This window comes from Salmo trutta, chromosome 20 (genome assembly GCF_901001165.1).
Source record: "Salmo trutta chromosome 20, fSalTru1.1, whole genome shotgun sequence".
Lineage (NCBI taxonomy): Eukaryota > Metazoa > Chordata > Actinopteri > Salmoniformes > Salmonidae > Salmo > Salmo trutta.
In genome coordinates this window covers 26,063,174-26,086,646 of record NC_042976.1, presented here as the reverse complement: position 1 = coordinate 26,086,646, position 23,473 = coordinate 26,063,174, and the positions used below count along the sequence as shown (strand labels likewise).

At 44.1% G+C, this 23,473-nt stretch overlaps 1 protein-coding gene across 3 annotated transcripts in view; it reads left to right on the top strand.

Moving 5' to 3' along the window:
• Nucleotides 1-4,025: 4,025 nt before the first annotated feature.
• LOC115155780 (adrenodoxin) overlaps nt 4,026-23,473 on the top strand; it is a 29,187-nt gene continuing 9,739 nt past the window's right edge. Inside the window, exon 1 of one of the 3 annotated variants that reach the window (XM_029702725.1) lies at nt 4,026-4,305. In XM_029702725.1, the coding sequence (XP_029558585.1) occupies nt 4,139-4,305 (167 nt within the window). In that variant the 5' untranslated portion in view covers nt 4,026-4,138. The remainder of the gene's footprint in view (nt 4,306-23,473) is intronic. The other 2 variants (XM_029702726.1, XM_029702724.1) reach the window with 2 other exon arrangements.

Sequence of the window (23,473 nt, the reverse complement as noted above, 5' to 3'; positions counted from 1 at the left end):
GACTGATTAGGATCAAGAAGGTCGTTCTGAGAGAGATAGCAGGAGAGCTGGCCAAGGACGGCACGTTCAAGAGTTTTGGAGAGAAAAGAAAGAAGGGATACTGGTCTGTAGTTGTTGATATCGGAGGGATCGAGTGTAGGTTTTTTCAGAAGGGGTGCAACTCTCGCTCTCTTGAAGACGGAAGGGACGTAGCCAGCGGTCAAGGATGAGTTGATGAGCGAGGTGAGGTAGGGGAGAAGGTCTCCGGAAATGGTCTGGAGAAGAGAGGAGGGGATAGGGTCAAGTGGGCAGGTTGTTGGGCGGCCAGCCGTCACAAGACGCAAGATTTCATCTGGAGAGAGAGGGGAGAAAGAGGTCAAAGCACAGGGTAGGGCAGTGTGAGCAGGACCAGCGGTGTCGCTTGACTTAGCAAACGAGGATCGGATGTCGTCAACCTTCTTTTCAAAATGGTTGACGAAGTCATCCGCAGTGAGGGAGGAGGGGGGGGAGGGGGAGGAGGATTCAGGAGGGAGGAGAAGGTAGCAAAAAGCTTCCTAGGGTTAGAGGCAGATGCTTGGAATTTAGAGTGGTAGAAAGTGGCTTTATCAGCAGAGACAGAAGAGGAAAATGTAGAGAGGAGGGAGTGAAAGGATGCCAGGTCCGCAGGGAGGCGAGTTTTCCTCCATTTCCGCTCGGCTGCCCGGAGCCCTGTTCTGTGAGCTCGCAGTGAGTCGTCGAGCCACGGAGCAGGAGGACCGAGCCGGCCTGGAGGATAGGGGACAGAGAAAATCAAAGGATGCAGAGAGGGAGGAGAGGAGGGTTGAGGAGGCAGAATCAGGAGATAGGTTGGAGAAGGTTTGAGCAGAGGGAAGAGATGATAGGATGGAAGAGGAGAGAGTAGCGGGAGAGAGAGAGCGAAGGTTGGGACGGCGCAATACCATCCGAGTAGGGGCAGAGTGAGAAGTTTTTGATGAGAGCGAGAGGGAAAAGGATACAAGGTAGTGGTCGGAGACTTGGAGGGGAGTTGCAATGAGATTAGTGGAAGAACAGCATCTAGTAAAGATGAGGTCAAGCGTATTGCCTGCCTTGTGAGTAGGGGGGGAAGGTGAGAGGGTGAGGTCAAAAGAGGAGAGGAGTGGAAAGAAGGAGGCAGAGAGGAATGAGTCGAAGGTAGACGTGGGGAGGTTAAAGTCACCCAGAACTGTGAGAGGTGAGCCATCCTCAGGAAAGGAACTTATCAAGGCGTCAAGCTCATTGATGAACTCTCCAAGGGAACCTGGAGGGCGATAAATGATGAGGATGTTAAGCTTGAAAGGGCTGGTAACTGTGACAGCATGGAATTCAAATGAGGAGATAGACAGATGGGTCAGGGGAGAAAGAGAGAATGTCCACTTGGGAGAGATGAGGATTCCAGTGCCACCACCCCGCTGGCTCGATGCTCTAGGGGTATGCGAGAACACGTGGGCAGACGAGGAGAGAGCAGTAGGAGTAGCAGTGTTATCTGTGGTGATCCATGTTTCCGTCAGCGCCAGGAAGTCTAGGGACTGGAGGGTAGCATAGGCTGAGATGAACTCAGCCTTGTTGGCCGCAGACCGGCAGTTCCAGAGGCTGCCGGAGACCTGGAACTCCACGTGGGTCGTGCGCGCTGGGACCACCAGGTTAGAGTGGCAGCGGCCACGCGGTGTGGAGCGTTTGTATGGCCTGTGCAGAGGGGAGAGAACAGGGATAGACAGACACATAGTTGACAAGCTACAGAAGAGGCTACGCTAATGCAAAGGAGATTGGAATGACAAGTGGACTACACGTCTCGAATGTTCAGAAAGTTAAGCTTACGTTGCAAAAAATCTTATTGACTAAAATGACGAAAATGATACAGTACTGCTGGCTGGTGGAGTAGGCTAGCTAGCAGTGGCTGCGTTGTTGACTTTGTTTGAACGTGTAGCTGGCTAGGTGTAGCTGGCTAGGTGACCTCGATAGTTTCAGTACTACACCTTGTCATGATACAAAAGCAACTTTGTAGCTAGCTAACATAACACTAATCAAGACGTTCCTTTGTAATGTATTTAGTTTCTACAGTGTTACTCGTCGGTAATAGTTGGCTGGGTTTGGAAAAATGGCGTCGCGGGGGACGGCAATAGCTGGCTAGCTAACCTCGGTAATTACTAAACTACACAATTATCAAGCTATGACAAAGACAACTATGTAGCTAGCTAGCCAACACTGCACTAGTCAAATCGTTCCGTTGTAAAGTGTTAGTATCAACAGCGCTGCTAGTCGGTAACGGTTGGCTAGCTGTTGGCTAGCTAGCTAGCAGTGGGTTAATGATGACTAGGTGTGTTGACTACGTCTGGCGTCGCGGCTGGCTAGTTACTAATAATTACTCTAGACTACACAATTATCTTAGATGCAAAGACAGCAAAGACAACTATGTAGCTGGCTCACTAACACTACACTAATCAAGTCGTTCCGTTGTAAAGTATTAGTGTCTACAGCGCTGCTAGTCGGTAACGGTTGGCTAGCTAGCTAGCAGTGGGTTAATGAAGACTAGGTGTGTTGACTAAGTCTGGCGTCGCGGCGCGGCTGGCTAGTTACTAATAATTACTCTAAACTACACAATTATCTTAGATGCAAAGACAGCAAAGACAACTATGTAGCTGGCTCACTAACACTACACTAGTCAAGTCGTTCCGTTGTAATGTAATAGATTCTACAGTGCTGCTAGTCGGTGGAAGTTGGCTGGTTGGCTAGCTAGCAGTGTTGACTAGCTAGCTAGCAGTGATGACTACGTTAGGAGGACGAAGATAGCTAACTTCGATAATTACTCTAAGCTACACGATTATCTTTGATACAAAGACGGCTATGTCAAAGACGGCTATGTTAGAAAAAATTGCTCAGATCAAACAAATCAAACCGTTGTAATGTAGTGAATTGTAATATTACCTGTGGAGTGAAGCGTATTGCGACTGCTCGCTCCAAACCGGAAGTACACGAACTAATCTGTTATGTTACCAGCTAAAATATTGTAATCAGATTACAGATACTTTTGAAAAAGTAGATGATTATCTTGGACTACTTTTACATTCAGAAAGGATGTTTGCAGGGGAAAAAATACATTGACATCTTTCTGTTAACAGCTCTTGACATTCAATTCAGCATTGAGAAAGCCATGCATTTAAATTTGTTAAACCTGAGCGAGTCTGAAAGTAATCAGATTACGTTACTGAGTTTGGGTAATTCAAAAGTTGCGTGATTGATTCAACTTTTGGACCGGTATCTAGTAACAGTACCAGATTCCATTTAGAAAGTAACCTACCCAATCCTTAGACCCTTTTAATATGTCAGAATTTAAGGGATTCCATGGATCATTTGGTATGTCTAAATACAAAGATTCATTGGTGTTACTCCATTTAAATGAAGGGAAATTACATTGTGAACAAAATGATTAATCATTATCACTGTAGTAAATAATTTTTTGGTTAATGACCTTAAATTTGAGCCTCCTCAATTACCAAAAATGTATTATTGGTGTTACATTTAGAAAGTAACCTACCCAACCCTGGACAGGAAACATAGAAATGAAGGGCAAGAGCCAAACTGCTCCACAAAGACAGGCATAAAGCCCCATATTGTTCCATAAGTAGAATTCTCAAGGTGTGACAGAGGGCAGTAGGCAGGTGAGGTTTGTTGGATACCCATCTGTTTATGTAGTGATGCACAACATTACACACATTTACAAATACATTGATTAGGGGCCTAAACAATAGAAATAACCAGGTTAAGAAATGACATGCAAAATGGTAATTACATTGTAAACATATTAATTCGTCTACAGGTTTGTTTCTTAAGGATTACATTTTAGACTTAGACTTTGACCTTTTTTTTAGAAAATAACCATGAACTAATGAGCCTAGTGTTTTTAATGAATCACGTAACCTATCTGGCACAATCCATGCTCCACATACACATAAACCCTGGGTCCCCTTATGCCCTCTTGAGCAATTCCAAGGGAGGGAGGGAGGGAGACATCCACTTAAGGGTTGTAGGTGGGGTAAATGTTTTCTGGTGCTTACATTTCGCTCTCGCCTGGGTACATTGATACACTCCTGAACTTGCATCAATTGCTATAGTTTTGGCTATTTTACATCGACGTTGGGGCAACATGTCGGTTGCGTCTGCATCAATACAGTTTTTTACTCGTTTGTTACGATATCGAACGAAATGTGCCGTTCCGTTTCACGCAGCATCTAGGATTTTAATGTCACCATACCTGCCCCAGGTCTTTGGCGGTAATAAGGTGCTACTGGGCACCTGTGCACAGCCACTCAGGTACGAAAATGTGACGTCTAAAATGGTATTCTTTAGCATTCAACACTAGCCATGTCATAGAACGACAGATGAAACCATTTGCATGTCGACTGAATGCACCTGATACATTTCAATTAGGCTATTCAACGGCAACATAACTTTGATAATATTTTATGAATGAGAAAGTATCCGATTACGGTCAGCAATATTTGTTCAGCATGGAACGTTATAAAGGCAGGATGCGTGGAAGTCCTGCTGCGTATATATGTGGCACACTTGTGCAGTCTTCAGATCTTTCATACAGAAAGAGTAAACATTGCAAAATGTTAGCCATTTGTAATCTTTCTTTAGGAAACATCTGCCGACTGCACACTTTGGGTAGCCTGCCCTACTGTTGTATGATCGGCTCCCTGTTTTCTTTTTAGTTTTTTTTTAAGTGACGCTTGTCCCCTTGCCTGGCTATTGAAACTCCTTGCTTCGGCCAAATGCTACGCACACGCCTCGATCATACTGACAGTATTTTGCATTTTGGGACACCAGAAGTACATTCATTTCCAATGGAACGCTTCATTTGCCTTGCCGAGGTAGTTGATGTGCGGTCTGTGTGGTGCATACGTTGGATTTATCGAACGTATGCGTCAAACTGTATGTGTTGAAGGCTTGACAGAAATACTAGCAGAAGGTGAATGTTGAACTTTTGTTGCACACATATCCAGATGATACTGCGTACCATTTTGCGCGATAATACTATCTGTATGATCGAAGCGTATAAGTTTATTTTTCGAAATGAAGTATTTAGCGAACATAGAGCAGCGGACTAATTCATTTTGTGTCGTCAGGCAACTTGTCCCCAGGGTTAAGCTTTCTCCAATCACGGCGCAACCGTTTTTTTCTCCCTTTCTTTGTGCACGTGTCACTTGCAGTGCTATACAATCTCACAAGTTTTGAGGCCTAGCCTTGCAATATCAAAAACGTTGCAAAAACAGAGCCGTGTGCACAGCCACTCAGGTAGGAAAATGTAATGTCTATAATACGCGCATATTCTTCTTAGGGCTGGGACCATATAATTTGAATAATTGCATAGGATTACACAACTATATTTGCATAGTTGTGTAATGACATGGCCTTGAACACAGCCACAAACTACATCTGGAGGGGTGGGGATTTCATTACTATTGGGTTGGGTCCTTGGGTCCTTATCTCGCCAATAGGGCAAAGGGCCTAGCATGGCACTTTCAGTTCGTTCCTTAGGACTTTCTCTATCCAGAAAAAGAGATAGAGAAAGTCCAAAAGAACGAACTGAAAGTGCCATGCTTTAAACTCTAGTTGAGAGAGTGATCAAGTGCACAATTCAGGGAGAAGGGATCGAGACTCCATATCAAAATTGTCTCCTCACATATAGACACTAGAGGACAGCAACACATCACCATAAACCACTTTGTACTGTGGAGAGACTTCTTTCCCTTGTGGTTGAACTCACTTGGTTGAGTATTGCATTTGATGTATTTCAAATTTGTAGTTGTAACCTATGCAGGGCCATGCACAGACCATTCGGAGGGCAGGTATTCAAAATGGAAAAAAAATACTTTCATAATTCATATCTCCAAATTCATAAAATACCAAATGCCTCTTTGAGGCATTTATTTTGATTTATTTTTTTAGCAACAACTCATCACAAATTTTAAGAAAGCTAGTTACAGTGCCTTTGAAAGACATCATTGACATTGGGAAAAGAGGGGGGCGATCAGCCAGTTGTTGATGATTGATGTAATTCTGCTAGTTAGCTAGCTCGATTTCTTTTACTGATTGACCTCACTCTTTCTGCCTCTCTCTGCTGCGCCCATCAGCCAACCAGACCAAATATTGACGATGATGTAGGCTAAAACCAGCAAGCACTATGATGAAACTGGCTCTCATAGGACCGCCACAGGACAAGGAAGACCCAGAGTTACCTCTGCTTCAGAGGATAAGTTCATTAAAGTTACCAGCCTCAGAAATTGCAGCCCAAATAAATGCTTCATAGAGTTCAAGTAACAGACACATCTCAACATCAACTATTCAGAGGAGACTGCGTGAATCAAGCCTTCATGGTCGAATTTCTGCAAAGAAACCACTACTGAAGGACACCAATAATAAAAAAAGACTTCCACAATCCTCCACAATCCCCCGACCTCAACCCAATTGAGATGGTTTGGGATGAGTTGGGGAGCAGAGTGAAGAAAAAGCAGACAAGTGCTCAGCATGTTTGGAAACTCCTTCAAGACTGTTGGAAAAGCATTCCAGGTGAAGCTGGTTGAGAGAATGCCAATTGTGTGCAAAACTGTCATCAAGGCAAAGGGTTATAGTTATATTTTGTTTGTTTTTAATCCCATCCTTCAGCTACCATCAATCCCTCCCATCTATCTCTGAACACCATCCAGTTTGATTTATATTTTGCCATATATTTTTAACTGTGCTGTTTCACAAAAGTTCTGAACCTACACACATTTTACGGACACAGTATATTTTACATTAGTTATCTTGTTATTAATCCCACCTTTCAGCTCCACTCAACCCTTCCCATCTATCTCTTAACACCATCCATTTTTTTTCTATTTGCCATATTTCATTAAAGTTCTGAATCTTTCTATTCTCATAGTTTCTACAGATTGTAAATGAAAGATAAACATTTTTGCTAAAATATTTACTATATTATTGATCAATTGACTATGACTTTTCAAATCACACAGTAGTGCTATCTGCAGAGTTAGCGCCAGATAAATGATGCAATTCTTCAACCATTCCTGGACCTGTGACCAAAAACAAGCTACATATGGACAGTACCAAAACAAATTATGTAATGATTATTCGCACAAAATCTGCAGAGCTGGGATGGTTGTATCCCCCATATATATATAACATTCTGTTGGTTGCAAGAATTTAGTATAATAATTTAAATTAAAAAATCAATTGTTAATCAAATGTTATGTTGCTGTGGCGGTACTGTTGATATTTACACCTCAATCACACCGACAGCATCATTGTGAAAAATGGTACGCCGCATAATTTGGATATCTGTGCAACAGAAGTTCAACATTCACCTTCTACTATTTCTGTCAAGCCGTCTTCGATAAATCCAAGGTATGCACCACATATAACGCACTTCAACTGCCTCTGCAACGCAATGCTGCAAGGCAAACACAGCGTTCTAATGGAAATGAATGTACTTCTGGTGTACCAAAACGCAATGACACTAACGATGTGATCGAGGAGTTAATCTAGGTAGCTAGCTATACACACTCGACCAGTGACCACATCTCTCAAGCCATGCATGTTCAGTGGGTGTGTGGGTAAAATCTCAGGAGAAGCCAATCCAGGAAAAAAAATCCATATTACAACCTATGTGTTGTGGTAATTGCGTTGTTTACTCTATAACCTGCTAGTTCATATGCTTTAGCATCGTGATATACAGTATATGCCTAAGGCCAAAACAATAAGAAGACACAGTGGCAGAATGAATTCAACCACACCTTTTGTTTCATTACAAAACCAGAGAGCAAAATCTGTCTGGTGAAGTCCACAAAACATATTGCATGTAACAAACAGTTAAATGACCTACAGCATGCTCAAGCAAGGTAATGTCTCCGACTTACCCTACTTGTATAGAAACGCCAATGCCATCCTCTTTCATGTTGCCTAAATGGTCTATGATTTTGTCATACAGTACACACTTTTAGTTTTTGTTGTCCTAGGCTACCTGGCTAAAATTCTTGCTCGCTAGCCTAACTTCCTTTCATGGGCAACGATACGCCAGGCCAGCTAGTTAACATTAGCATACTACATCAAGCTACATGTTGAACTTCCATTCTCTCAGGCCAAGGGCACAATGTATGAATTTATGGTTGGATCAGAATTGCGGTTATAATCATTGGCCAGTATGGAGAATTAAGTAAAACTACAAATCCAAATCCCTACCTCCATCCATGACTAATTTAGGAAAGCCACCAGAGGACAACAACACAAGGAGATGCAATAATCTGTTTGGGCGGTATGCAAATTGGAGTGGGTCTAGGGTTTCTGGGATAATGGTGTTGATGTGAGCCATTACCAACCTTTCAAAGAACTTCATGGCTACGAACGTGAGTGCTACGGGTCTGTAGTCATTTAGGCAGGTGCCTTTGTGTTCTTGGGCACAGGGACTATGGTGGTCTGCTTTGAACATGTTGGTATTACAGACTCAATCAGGGACATGTTGAAAATGTCAGTGAAGACACCTGCCAGTTGGTCAGCACATGCTCGGAGCACACGTCCTGGTAATCCGTCTGGCCCCGCAGCCTTGTGTATGTTGACCTGTTTAAAGGTCTTACTCACGTCGGCTACGGAGAGCGTGATCACACAGTTGTCCGGAACAGCTGATGCTCCCATGCATGCCTCAGTGTTGCTTGCCTCGAAGCGAGCATAGAAGTGATTTAGCTCGTCTGGTAGGCTCGTGTCACTGGGCAGCTCGCGGCTGTGCTTCTCTTTGTAGTCTGTAATAGTTTGCAAGCCCTGCCACATAAGACGAGCGTCGGAGCCGGTGTAGTATGATTCAATCTTAGCCCTGTATTGACGCTTTGCCTGTTTGATGGTTCGTCGCAGGGCATAGCAGGATTTCTTGTAAGCTTCCGGGTTAGAGTCCCACACCTTGAAGCGGCAGCTCTACCCTTTAGCTCAGTGCGAATGTTGCCTGTAATCCATGGCTTCTGGTTGGGGTATGTACGTACAGTCACTGTGGGGACGACATCCTCGATGCACTTATTGACAAAGCCAGTGACTGATGTGATGTACTCCTCAATGCCATCGGAAGAATCCCGGAAATTGTTCCAGTCTGTGATAGCAAAACAGTCCTGTAGCTTAATATGAGTCTTGAAGGAGAGTTTACAGTCTAGCCGGACACCCAGGTATTTGTAGTTATCCACGTATTCTAAGTCAGAGCCGTCCAGAGTAGTGACACTGGATGGGCGGGCAGGTGCGGGCAATGATCGGTTGAATAGCATGCATTTAGTTTTATTTGTGTTTAAGAGCAGTTGGAGGCCACGGAAGGAGAGTTGTATGGCATTGAAGCTCGTCTGGAGGTTAGTTAACACAGTGTCCAAAGAAGGGCCAGAAGTATATAGAATGGTGTCGTCTGCATAGAGGTGGATCAGCCTTCCCTGTAGCTCAGTTGGTAGAGCATGGTGTTTGCAACACCAGGGTTGTGGGTTCGATTCCCACGGGGGGCCAGCACAGAAAAAAAAAAAGGCTATCTCTGCAGTAGATTGCAACTCCGCCCCCTTTGGCAGTTCAATCTTGTCGGAAAATGTGGGGATGGAAATTTCAGGATTTTTGGTGGCCTTCCTAAGCCAGGATTCAGACACGGCTAGGACATCCGGGTTGGCAGAGTGTGCTAAAACAGTGAATAAATCAAACTTAGGAAGGAGGCTTCTAATGTTAACATGCATGAAACCAAGGCTTTTACGGTTGCAGAAGTCGACAAATGAGAGCGCCTGGGGAATGGAATTGGTGCTGGGGGCTTCAGGGCCTGGGTTAACCTCTACATCACCAGAGGAACAGAGGAGGAGGGTACGGCTAAAGGCTATAAGAACTGGTCGACTAGTGCATTTGGAACAGAGAGTAAAAGAAGCAGATTTTTGGGTGTGGGAGAATAAATTCAAGGCATAATGTGCAGACAAGGGTATGGTAGGATGTGAGTACAGTGGAGATAAACCTAGGCATTGAGTAACGATGAGATCGGTTTTGTCTCTAGAGGCACCATTTAAGCTAGGTGAGGTCACCGCATGTGTGGGGGGTGGAACAAAGGTGCTAACTAGGGCAATTGGGCAGGGCTGTGGGCTCTACAGTGAAATAAGACAATCACTAACCAAAACAGCAATAGACAAGGCATATTGACATTAGGGAGAAGCATGTGTAGCCGGCTGATCATAGGGTCCAATGAGTAGCAATAGATTATTCAGGGAGCCGATTCAGTAGTTGCTACTACGCTAGGCGAGCTAGCCGGCCGGGGCTAGCAGATGGGCCTCCGGTGACGACGCAACGGAAGAGACTGATTGAAACCACCTCGGAAGATTACATCAGCAGACCAGTCATGATGAATCAGCGGGGCTCCGTGTCGGCAGTAAGTTGTCCAGGCCAATTGGCAAAAGAGGTATTGCAGTCCAAGAATTTGCTGGTGGACCTCTTCGGCTAGCCGGGAGATGGGCCTAGCTCGAGGCTAGCTCAAGGCTAACTGGTGCTTGCTTCGGGACAGAGACGCTAGCCAGGAGTAGCCACTCAGATTGCAGCTAGCTAGCTGCGATGAGCCAGTGTTAAAGTTCAGAGCTTGCGGTAGGAATCCGGAGATGTGGTAGAGAAAAAGCAGTCCGATATGCTCTGGGTTGATATCGCTCTGTGCAGACTGGCAGGTATTGACCGAGCTGTGGCTTGCTGTTGTCCGAGTTAATGGTGAAGACCGCTAGCAGTGGCTAACTGACTACTAGCTAGTTAGCTGGCTTGTAGCTAGTTAGCTGGCTAGCTGCTGATGGGGGTTCCGGTTCTAAAGTATAGAAAATAGCAGATCCGTACCACATTGGGTGAGGCGCCCCGCCTGGGTGAGGCGGGTTGCAGGAGAGTAGTGTAATAAATATATTCTTTATGTCTCTTAATACTAATGCGATATTGCCTAAACACTGCCAGTAACCTTACACAATCATTATACCAAGCTAACATCTTGCAGAACAGTTAGTCCTAACTACCCACACACACACACACAATGCCTGGTTGTGGGGCCGCTAAAGGACAGGTGTTCGGGAGGGGCTGGTAGCAGAAACTGTCCTAACTGTAGCATAAAAACAGGCACTGTCCTTGGGTGTCTGACTCTCGGGTACACACATGAAGATAAGCTAGAAGTGGTGTAGGCTGAGTAGACTCGTGACACACACACACACACACACACACACATCCCTGAGGGCTGGGTTTCAAGAACAAAGAACACTGTCAAGAGCCAATGAGAAGTCGACATTAGTCGGGGACGGGACCGCCCTCAACACTCATCGACCAGTCAGGAGAGCGAATCTACCAGACTCAACCTACGTCATTACATTATTGTTACACTGTATAAAATGTAAACACAATATGTTCTCGGGGCTTTTTTCTGCTGTCTCCTTAAGAGGTGACAGAACGAGTCCGTGCACGCTATGCCAAATATCTTTGTATCTTAATAAAGATGCCTTACGATAATTGAATCCACCCTGTCCGGCGTCTTGACTTGGTCTCCTTCTCAAGTAACTGATCATCAACAAAACTTGGTAGCAGAGGATGGTTTCACACTTCTGAATTCGGTCCATGAAAGGTTGATGAGAGAGGGGACAAGTCAAGGGCAATCTCGAGGGAACGGGTGACCTGTCCGCAGGAGTCATCGGCGATTCTGCTTGCCCCGGGAAACTGATCAACGAGCTCGACTAAATAAGGTAAGCAGAGCCTGTTAAAACAAAAATCTGCATATTGTACTATAGTCTTATCCAAATTTTTGATCAGTAGTACTGGGCGTGAGTATGAATTGTTGTTAAATTTTATACTAAATTGTATTATGTTGACAAGGCTGATTACAAAGATATTTGACTGGATAGAGCGATCCTGTGTGGATCTGTGAGCCTGTGTGGCATAAGAGTGAAGATAGAGAGCCTGTGTGGCGATCCTGTGTGGGTCAAAGAGTCTGTGTGACTCTTCCCGGTTAAAACTGATAGCCTGTGTGGCACAACATTGATAGTGACGACTGCTAACTAGAGAAGGCCTCCTGAACTGGCTGACCAGGAGGGAACACTCAGCATAAGCGGGTCGGTTAAAGTAGATATAACTCAAACAATAATAATCCAGTTAAAATTATTTAGTTTCGTCCCGGATCTCCGGAATTTATTCTGGTTTCGGTTTAAGACTTCATTTAGGGAATGATTGGAGTAGCAAGTAGCTAGATAAGCCGATTTTGGTCGGAAGTCCCGAAACTTTATTGTGATAACGTGTTTAGTTTCGTCCCGGACATCTAGAAATAGTTCCGGTTTAAGACTTTGTTTAGGGAGGGATTCGTGCGCCTCCAGGGCGCCTGGAATCTGTTTCCGGCCCTGTTTTGAGAGCGTTTTGTTTGTACGTACCCCGAAGGCGCGAAGCGATACCAATAGTTTGGGTTTCAGCCCGGGTGTGCGATCTGTCTGTCTATAGAACTGAGTAAGGGTTTGATGTGTAAGTACCGAGGAGGACCTAAATAACATTGAACACCAAATTGAGGTAATCAACGGGGAGTTGGTATTGACCGGGTTAATGTTTTAGCCTATTCAGAATATTAGTCCTAATATTTTAAAATAACTTTGTTTACGAGGGTGGGGCACCAGAGGTAAGACAAGACTGTGCCGGCACCGTGAATACATCGTTGGTCTTGACCAACGACGGGCTAAGTATACAAAGGATAGTGGGTAATTCATAAATAAATATGGCGTCTATTCCGCCGACTAAACTTAAATTCAGTGAATATTTGGAACAAAAAATAAGAGAGAGGGCAGGAGGAGAGGAACAGTATAAAGCAATTAGAAAAGTGTGGGAGGAAGTGAAACTGACATGGACACAGGCGGGCTATTTTAGCGGGGGAGCCCCCACTAAAAGCCAGCTGTTAGTGATGGAAGATGGGTTGAAGGAGGTAGTGCAGAAAGGAATAGCAGGGGAAGTGGAAGGCAACAGAAGGCATATGTTTAAGAAACAAGGAACTAAAAACAGAGAAAAGGCTGAAGCAGAATTGAGAATAGGAGTTTGGGCCATAGAGGAGACTAGAAGGGCGCTTCCATATAAAAAACCAGATACCAGACGCCCATGGGATCTTACCCAGTACCCAATGCCTGTTTCCAAGACATTAGTATAGATTACACAGACATGGGAGAAGATAACGTGGTGGGAGGAAAAAGGTACCTGTTAGTAATGGTAGACAGGTTCTCTAGGTGGGTAGAGGCAATACCAACGGCACGGGAAGATGCCAAATCAGTCATCAAATGGCTGCAAAGAGACCTCATACCTAGGTATGGGGTTCCGAGACAAATCCGTTCCGGTAACGGATCCCATTTCAGCAATAAACACCTGAGACAGGTGGAGGAAAGGTTTGGAATTGTGCACAAATTCGGGTCAGTGTACAGGCCACAATCTCAGGGCCTAGCGGAACATGCAAATCAAACTCTTAAGGCTAAGATTGCTAAGGTATGTGCAGGTTCGAAGCTAACCTGGGTGGAAGCCCTACCACTGGCACTGATGGCCATGACTGGCGGGGACCCATCTCTCTCTCCCCATGAGATAATGACGGGGAGAGTCATGCCTGGCCCACCAAGGGAGGGAGGTCATATGCCCCCTCTTGATGTGCTGAGAATAGGAATGTCTGACTATGTGAGAAAACTGACGGAACTTTCTGTAGCTCTCTCTGCGCAGGTACGGAAGGCCCAAGAGGGGGAGCTGCCGGAGGACCAGTCACCTAAGGTAAAAGTTGGGGACTGGGTGAGGGTCCGGGTCCACAAGAGAAAGTGGTCCGAACCCAGGTGGACTGGACCGTACGAAGTGAAGGAAGTTACTTCACACTCTGTCCAGGTCAAAGGTAAATCAGGCGCACCTTGGCACCACCTGACACATTGCACACCAGCCCCAACTCCTTCACGTACTCTTGCAGAAGTACGGAACGATTTGCGTTCCTCCAATTAGGACTCCAAAATGCCGCCTTTGAGGTGGACCTTGATGAAGGAGGAGGCCCAGGTGGAAGGGCGTAGGAGGCTAATATATCCCTGGGAGAGGTTGGGAATATCCACCAGGGCGTTTATTATTTGTATGGTAATTATGGGGCTTACTATTGGGACTATGTTGTGGCACCACCTTACACACTGCACTCCGGCCCCAACCCCTTCCAGAACTTTGACTGAAACAAGGGCCGATTTGCGCGCCCTAAAATTCGATTCCAACCACTGAAACCTTAGTTGTGGAAAATGGGACCACAGCTCCCGTTTCCACGACCTAAGGCGCCACGCCCAGGGTCGGGTTATCTCCCTCCCTGGGAGAGGCTGGGGATATCAGCTCCCCTGTTTGTTATTTTCATAATCATTGCCGGAGTATCCTTAGGAACTCTCACTGGTGGGGATTTGAACATTGCATGGAAAAATATTAAGTTAGTAAAGTGAATTGCAGGTGGAGTTAATTTTATTTTTACAGGGACGGTGCACATTAAACACAGTTGTGTATAATGGCAGGGTATTCCTAGCAAACAGAATGGGCCGGTTTGCAGACAAACTGAAGGGGTTTAAGGTTTTAAGCAATCTTGGGTTAAATTAGTCAAGCAGTATGTTAAAGTAGGGGAGTTTAATAGGTTTGAAGTACAGTATTGTATCCAAGGGTAGCGCATGTTCAAATAAGTTTAAAACTAATGACCGGGGGGAGTATAATGGAATTATAAAGTATTTTTAGGTTTTGTTTGTAGTTAACGTTTGGGTTTTTGAATCGGTGTAGTATGAGGAAATGCTGACCAAGTGGTTATTTTATGGAAAAAGGAGCGCTTAACTGTCTTTGGAAAAATCCTAGGGACAGGATATCTTAAAGGGGTATACACACATGGCATTTTGGAAGTTTTGTTTTCTGAGTTTTAATAAACACACGAAATTCTTTTGATAAGGGATGTTCTGGGAACCTGGGATACAAATGTAGATAAAGTTCTTAGCTTTAATTTGTTTAATGTAGTAAGAAACACGGTTCTGAAAGGGTGGTATGACTTTTTAACCCCTCTGGTGACTTTTCCTGTGTGGTCTGATCAGCCACATTGAAAAGCCATTTGGATGGTGAATTTAAGGGCATTGGTGATATTGATTTTAAGGGAATTTGTAGAACTGATAATTATGATGGAGTTAAAGCTCTTAGACACAATTGATAATTTGAACCAATGATAGGACTAAAAGGGCAAAGCCTTAGACTAAGGGTAGGCTTCCTTAAGTCTATTTTCCTAGAACAATAAGGGTAAAATATTTTTCCTGGGTGGAGTAAATCAGATGAGTCATTTTGATCTGATTATGTGATTTTAAAATATTTTGGCCAGTAGCAGGGGTATTTTTTTTACATGATCTAGATACGTTTATTTTCCCTTAGGAAGTCAGCTGTTGTTGAATTCAGTGTAAGAGATTTAACACAACAAGGCTGTGGAATTGATATACTAGTATTATTATATTTTGTTGTGAATAAGTTTAATAATGGTGGACTTATGTCAACAGGACAGGGATACATGACATCTGTAGGTGATCCAGAATTATTGAGGGTATCGAGATAAATTTAAGTAGATATGCAATATCTAGACAGGTTGATTTTTCTAAAGTTCAGGAGTGCAACCAAGGAGACAATGAGACATTTAGTCAATATTTGGAAACAACCCAGATTTGATGCTTTCTGTTATGAGAAAAAGCTGGAGACAGATAGAAGGGCAGACAGAGAGATCCTCCCCTGCACTGCTGTAACCTTGAGGGTTGGGGAGTAGCGGGAAGAAAGAAGGGGGGCCAGCAGGAGTAGATAGGAAGAGAATTTGGTTCACTTAGCTTTAGGATATTAATTCATGGAGAGACTATCGGCTCCATTGGCAGGCATGTATTTTAGTTTTGATTTTAAGTTTTTGTTTGGTAAATTCGCTAGGAGGAGATATGAAAGCTTAGTTGGTTTCAGGTGTTAGACTCTGAACCATTGCTCAGACACTATTCTGCACAGTAGGCCGAAATAGTAGCATTGACTAGAACCGGTGAAATAAGAAAGGAGAGAAAAGTTACTATTTACATAGACAAGCACATAGACATTTAAAACCATACAAAACAGCACAGATACATCTTAAAGAAGATAAAACACTTGACAGAGAATTGTTACAGAATAGCCGAGGATGAAGGCCCCAGGGAGAATTGGACATGTGGGAAATAAAAGGGGGCAATCCTACAAGAGAAGGGCTGACATAAGGATAATTTGTTTAGATATGCAGCAATATTGATACATGGCTTGAGCCATGTATAAATAGGGGGAGTATGGTAGAGCAGGTGATAGAACAGGTTAGGATAATTATTTAAACAAAAAACATTTTTTGTAGAATATCCATTCCAAACATTTGGAAATTGACTTATTGAACTATTCCGGATTGAGGGGAAGAAGGGGTGTTTAACAATAACAGATAAGTATAGCAAATGGGTAGAAGCGTTCCCAACTTACTTGGTGGACATGATTATGGTAGCTAGAATATTAGGTCAAGACATTATCCCTAGAGTTGGTTTACTAGGATCTATCTCTTTAAATGATGGATGACAGTTTAGCTAATCAGGTAGAGCCTATAGAAGGCCAGAGTTAGAGATGCCAGAACAGGTAGACATAGAAATTAAAGATATACTAGCAGAGCACATGAGAAGACTGTTTGTTAACCAAACCCGTATGTCCAAGAATTTGTGTCCAACAGGTGAATTACAGGAGAAGGTGATTCACTCAATCCAACCAGGAGACTGGGTGTGGATCCAGTCCCTGAGGAGAAAAAACTGGAAGCAACACCATTGGGAAGGCCCATACCAGGTTCTGTTAAACCACTGCCTTTGCCATTAGAAAAGTTGAGAGAGTCACTTGGGTCCACGTTACCCACTGCAAGGAGGTGTGTACACATATGAACACTGTTGATCACACACAGAGTTAGGAGAAGAACCGATACCAACAGGGTCCGGGGGTTACCTCCTTAACGAAGATTTCCTATCCCGACCGTTCATCACTGTGTGTGCTCCTAGAGGTGTGAGTATGGGGTGATACCTAGCAGAGAGACTAAGGCCAGGAGAGGGTTGGCGGTTTTTGGGAAGAGTAGAGACTCTGAGCTGCATCATAGTCTAATCTGACTGATACATTCAGATCCACCACCTTCTGGCACTAATCATACGATACCGTTGTCATTGAGAAGAAGTAGAAGATAAACTATATAATACACTGATGAGTGACATGCAGAATAAGGAATCAAAGAAGATCAAGATGTAGAATTTAAGGTAAACATTAAACAATTTCCTGGGGAAGCAGACAACTGTACAGGAATTGGGGTTGGCCAGATTGAAGTACTCAGCCAACCCACCTCGGGTTCACCTAAATTCCTGATGAGCACCAGTGTTATAGATACAAGAATGGCACCGAGAACTTAGATGACTTTAATGGCTGAAAGTAATCGTGAATGTGACTGACTTAGGTTTGAAAGATGAATAGAAAATGTTTAACCTCACAGCACCTATAACTGATGAAGGGTGGGCTAGTACCAGAAAAGGACGCATGCGACAGAAATTACCACGAAGGGTGGTTAGCTTGCGCCCTGGGGTTATTGGTCCAGTTCGAGTTAGTCATCAGAGGCCAGTTATAGGAGGCTAAAGTAGGGACAGGAGGAGTTTTGACCAGGATGGGAGTAGCTTTGTCTAGATGGATGCTATTGGAATCCTCAGGAAAGTTCCAGATGAATACAAAGCTATGAATCAAATATGTGAAGTTTTTAACCCTACATTATTTTGGTGGTTGACAACAAATAAAAATGTGGATGGGATTAATGACATATTTTATAATCAACAGAGATTCATGAATGAAAACAGGGATGCAGTAAAGAGGTTCTCTGACCAATTATCCGCCACCCCCCTCATGACCTGGTAAAATAGACTGACTCTCGATATGTTATTGGCAAAGGAGGATGGTGTGGGTAGAATGATTAGGTTCATTGCTGTACGTACATTCCTGATAACACAGCCCATGTTTGGTAAATGGAAAAGTGTTGTAAGAACTGTATTATGGGCTGCTTTCACCGGTATGAGTGTTTGTGTTGTGTGGTTGTTGTTTGGTCCCGTGTGCGAGAGGTCTCATTTCCAGGATTCTGGAGAGATTGATAACGGAGCAGATGGGCAACCGGAATGATGCCTTTGATGGAAGTGACCCCAGAGGACACTGAATCCAGCTCTGGGCAATGATCATTGGTTTACTGTTGAGGAAGCAGAACCCACTTACATATTTCAAGACTAGATGTGTCACGTCTCTTGTGAGACGTGAAGAGGGGGACTTAAAATTTGTCTTTCGACAAATTTCATCTATAACTATGACTTTTGCTTATACATTGTCACGTCTCTTGTGAGACGTGAAGAGGGGGACTCACAAAATTTGTCTTCGACAAATTTGTGTTTTACTCCAGCCTTGTGTAATCAGTTCGTGTAATGGTATTCTTCCGGGTGTGAAGGTTTTAAGTTCCTGGGTGACTGGTAGTCAACCCAGCACATGTTAGGAGTAGACGGAAGTTGTCACGTCTCTTTGGAGACGTGAAGAGGGGGATTTGTAATAAATATATTCTTTATGTCTCTTAATACTAATGCGATATTGCCTAAACACTGCCAGTAACCTTACACAATCATTATACCAAGCTAACATCTTGCAGAACAGTTAGTCCTAACTACCCACACACACACACACAATGCCTGGTTGTGGGGCCGCTAAAGGACAGGTGTTCGGGAGGGGCTGGTAGCAGAAACTGTCCTAACTGTAGCATAAAAACAGGCACTGTCCTTGGGTGTCTGACTCTCGGGTACACACATGAAGATAAGCTAGAAGTGGTGTAGGCTGAGTAGACTCGTGACACACACACACACACACACACACACATCCCTGAGGGCTGGGTTTCAAGAACAAAGAACACTGTCAAGAGCCAATGAGAAGTCGACATTAGTCGGGGACGGGACCGCCCTCAACACTCATCGACCAGTCAGGAGAGCGAATCTACCAGACTCAACCTACGTCATTACATTATTGTTACACTGTATAAAATGTAAACACAATATGTTCTCGGGGCTTTTTTCTGCTGTCTCCTTAAGAGGTGACAGAACGAGTCCGTGCACGCTATGCCAAATATCTTTGTATCTTAATAAAGATGCCTTACGATAATTGAATCCACCCTGTCCGGCGTCTTGACTTGGTCTCCTTCTCAAGTAACTGATCATCAACAGTAGATGGAAAGTACATTTAAATATATACGGGAAAAAAACTATATTTACGAGACAAGACAAAACACACTTCCGACTGCTACGCTATCTTCGATTAATGTTTGCCGCGCCCCATGGGTCTCCCGGTCGCGGCCGGCTGTGACAGAGCCTGAACTCGAACCCAGAATCTGTAGTGGCACAGCTAGCGCTGCAATGCAGTGCCTTTTTTAGACCACTCGGGAGGCCCTACTGATGTTTAAAAGGGTATCGGTGAACAAATGCCTTGATGGCGCCCGTGCAGTGAGTGGAGTTTACTCAGGTGTTCAAAAGCCCATATCAGACCGAGACCCTAATGCTTCTTAGGTAGGTCTTTATGAGTTCAAGGTTTTAGTTTAGAAAATGATCTCTCTGCAGAAGTGACAGTTACAGGGACGGTAAAAACAACTTGATTGTTGTAGCAACATCAGGGAAACTTGGCAGAAGGGTGCTTCAAATACAAATTCCACAACATCTTTAATTGAGCCTCTCATTCTCCTTAATGGCCAGCCTCAACACATTACGAAACAAGATTAACTGTATAGGAAGCTCTGGGTACAGGTAGTCTGGATGCTGGACAGATTCAAACAGATCATCTTTAGCGGACAGTTCTTGAGGGCTTGAACAAAACAATAGATTTTGTTCATACCGGTGAACTGGCGTTTGAGTTCTGTGGTTGCAATATCAACAGTCCCTTATTTCTGGTATACACTATGTGTACAAAATATTATGAACACCTGCTCTTTCCATGACAGACTGACCAGGTGAAAGCTATGATCCCTCATTGATGTCACCTGTTAAATCCACTTCAATCAGTGTAGACGAAGGGGAGGAGTCCGGTTAAAAAATTATTTTTAAGCCTTGAGACTATTGAGACATGGATTGTGTATTTGTACCATTCAGAGGGTGAATGGGCAAGACACAAGACAAAATATTTAAGTACCTTTTGAATGGGGTATGGAGTAGGTGCCAGGTGCACCTGTTTGTGTCAAAAACACTGCAGGGTTTTTCATCCTGATTAGTTTCCTGTGTGTATCAAGAATGGTCCACCACCCAAAGGATATCGAGCCAACTTGACACACTGTCGGAAGCATTGGTGTTAACATGGGCCAGCATCCCTGTGGAACACATTCGACACCTTGTAGAGTCCATGAGGGGGTGCAACTCAATATTAGGAAGGTGTTCTTAATGTTTGTACACTCAGTGTATATTGGCATGCATCAAATCAAATTGTATTTGTCACATGCGCCGAATACAACAGGTGTAGACTTTACAGTGAAATGCTTACATTACAAGCCATTAACCAACAGTGTAGTTTTAAGAAAAATAAGTGTTAAGAATGTATTTACTAAAATAAACTCTTGTAAGAAATTCCGTAATTTCCGGACTATTGAGCGCACCTGAATATAAGCCGCACCCACTGAATTTAAAAAAAAATATTATTTTGAACATAAATAAGCCGCACATGTCTATAAGCCGCAGGTGCCTACCGGTACATTGAAACAAATTAACTTTACACAGGCTTTAACGAAACACGGCTTGTAAAAAAAATAAATGGGCTTTAACGAAACACGGCTTGTAACAAAAATAATTAGGCTTTAACGAAACACGGCTTGAAACAAAAATAAATAGGCTTTAACGAAACACGGCTTGTAACAAAAATAAATAAATTAGCAGTAAACAGTAGCCTACCAAGAAAGTCATTGGTCACTATCTTCCTCCTCCTGTGCACTGAAACCACTGAAGTCATCTCCTTCGGTGTCGGAGTTGAATAGCCTCAGAATTGCTTCATCCGATATTGGATCGTTTTCATTGTCGCTCTCGTCACTTTCATCCGGAGGCAAATCCCCCGCTGAGCCCTCTTCAACACGCAGCAGTCCAGCCTTTCGAAACCCGTTGATGATAGTGGATTTTTTGACAATGCTCCACGCTGTCAGGACCCACAAATTTGAAAGCGGGAAATATCCATATATTAGCCGCGTCATTGTTTAAGCCGCGAGGTTCAAAGCGTTGGAAAAAAGTTCCGGCTTATAGTCCGGAATTTACGGTAAATAAATGTTTTTAATATTTTTTTTATATAATTAAAGAGCAACAATAAAATAACTGTAACGAGGCTATATGCAGGGGGTACCAGTACAGAGTAAATTTGCAGTGGCACAGGTTAGTCAAGGTAATTGAGGTAATATGTACATGTAGGTAGAGGTAAAGTGATAATAAACCGAGAATAGCAGCAGCGTAAAAATGGTGGGGGGGAGTCAATGCAAATAGTCCGTGTAGCCATTTGATTAGCTGTTCAGGAGTCTTTATGGCTTGGGGGTAGAAGCTGTTAAGAAGCCTTTTGGACCTAGACTGTGCGCTCCGGTACCGCTTGTCGTGTGGTAGCAGAGAGAACAGTATATGACTAGGGTGGCTGGAGACTTTTTAGGGCCTTCCTCTGACACCCTGCATGGTACTGTAGAGAGGTCCTGGATGGCAGGAAGCTTGGTCCCAGTGATGTACTGTGGCGTACACACTACCCTCTGTAGTGCCTTGCGGTTGGAGGCCGAGCAGTTGCGATGGTGCAGCTGTAGAACTTTTTGAGGACCCATGCCACATCTTTTCAATCTCCCGAGGGGGAATAGGCGTTGTAGTGCCCTGTTCACGACTGTCTTAGTGTGTTTGGACCATGATAGTTCGTTGGTGACGTGGACAAGCTCTCAACCTGCTCCACTACAGCCCCATCGATGAGAATGGGGGTGTGCTTGGACCTACTTTTCCTGTAGTCCACGATCATCTCCTTTGTCTTGATCACGTTGAAGGATAGGTCTCTGACCACCCTATATGCTGTCTCATCGTTCGGTGACCTAAACTGGGATATGCTTAACACCCTAGCAGTAAGACAATCTAAGCTAGATGCCCTCAATCTCACACAAATGGTCAAGGAAACCACCAGGTACAACCCTAAATCTGTAAACATGGGCACCCTCATAGACCAACTTGCCCTCCAAATACACCTCTGCTGTTTTCAATCAGGATCTCAGCGATCATTGCCTGCATCCGCTATGGGTCCGCGGTCAAACGACCACCCCTCATCACTGTCAAACGCTCCCTAAAACACTTCTGCGAGCAGGCCTTTCTAATCGACCTGGCCCAGGCATCCTGGAAAGATATTGACCTCATCCCGTCAGTTGAGGATGCCTGGTCGTTCTTTAAAAGTAATTTACTCACCATCTTAAATAAGCATGCCCCTTTCAAAAAATGTAAAACTAACAACACCACCAGCCTGCACCGTTGACACCAGACATGGACTCGTGCTGCTTACACCAAATCCTGACTCAGCCATCAGCATGATTCAACAGGAACCGGGATTCATCGGACCAGGCAATGTTTTTCCACTCCTCAATTTTCCAGTGTTGGTGATCATGTGGAGCCGCTTATTTTTGTTTTTAGCTGATAGAAGTGGAACCCGGTGTGGTCTTCAGCTCCAATAGCCCATCTGTGACAAGGACCGAGATTCTGCTCTGCACACCACTGTTGTACTGCGCCGTTATTTGCCTGTTTGTGGCCCGCCTGTTAGCTTGCACAATTATTGCCTTTCTCCTTCAACCTCTCATCAACTAGCTGTTTTCACCCACATGACTGCTGCTGACTGGATATTTTTTCTTTGTGTACCATTCTTGGTAAACCCTAGACACTGTCGTGTGTGAAAATCCCAGGAGGCCATCCATTTCTGAGATACTGGAACCGGTGCGCCTGGCACCGACGATCATACCACATTCAAAGTCACTTAGGTCACTCGTTTTGCCCAACCTAATGTTCAATCGAACAGAAACTGGATGCCTGTTTGCCTGCTTTATATAGCAAGCCATGGCCACGTGACTGTCTGTAGGAGCGAACCATTTCCGTGAGCCTAATACCTAATAAACTGGCCACTGAGTGTAATACACAATGTCTCAGGAAAGACTGTCTGGGTTGGCAATACTTGGTATAGAAAACAGTCGGTCCAGCAACCTGGACATTCAGGCCATGGTGAAAACATTTACACACAAAAAATGAGGACTTCAGGGGAGTCTCTCAAGTTGGATTTAATTTGATTTAATTAAAGTTACCTTGAATATTGCAGGCCATTTGTGTAGGCTGTAAGTTCAACAATAAATAGTGGCTGAATTTATCCTCAA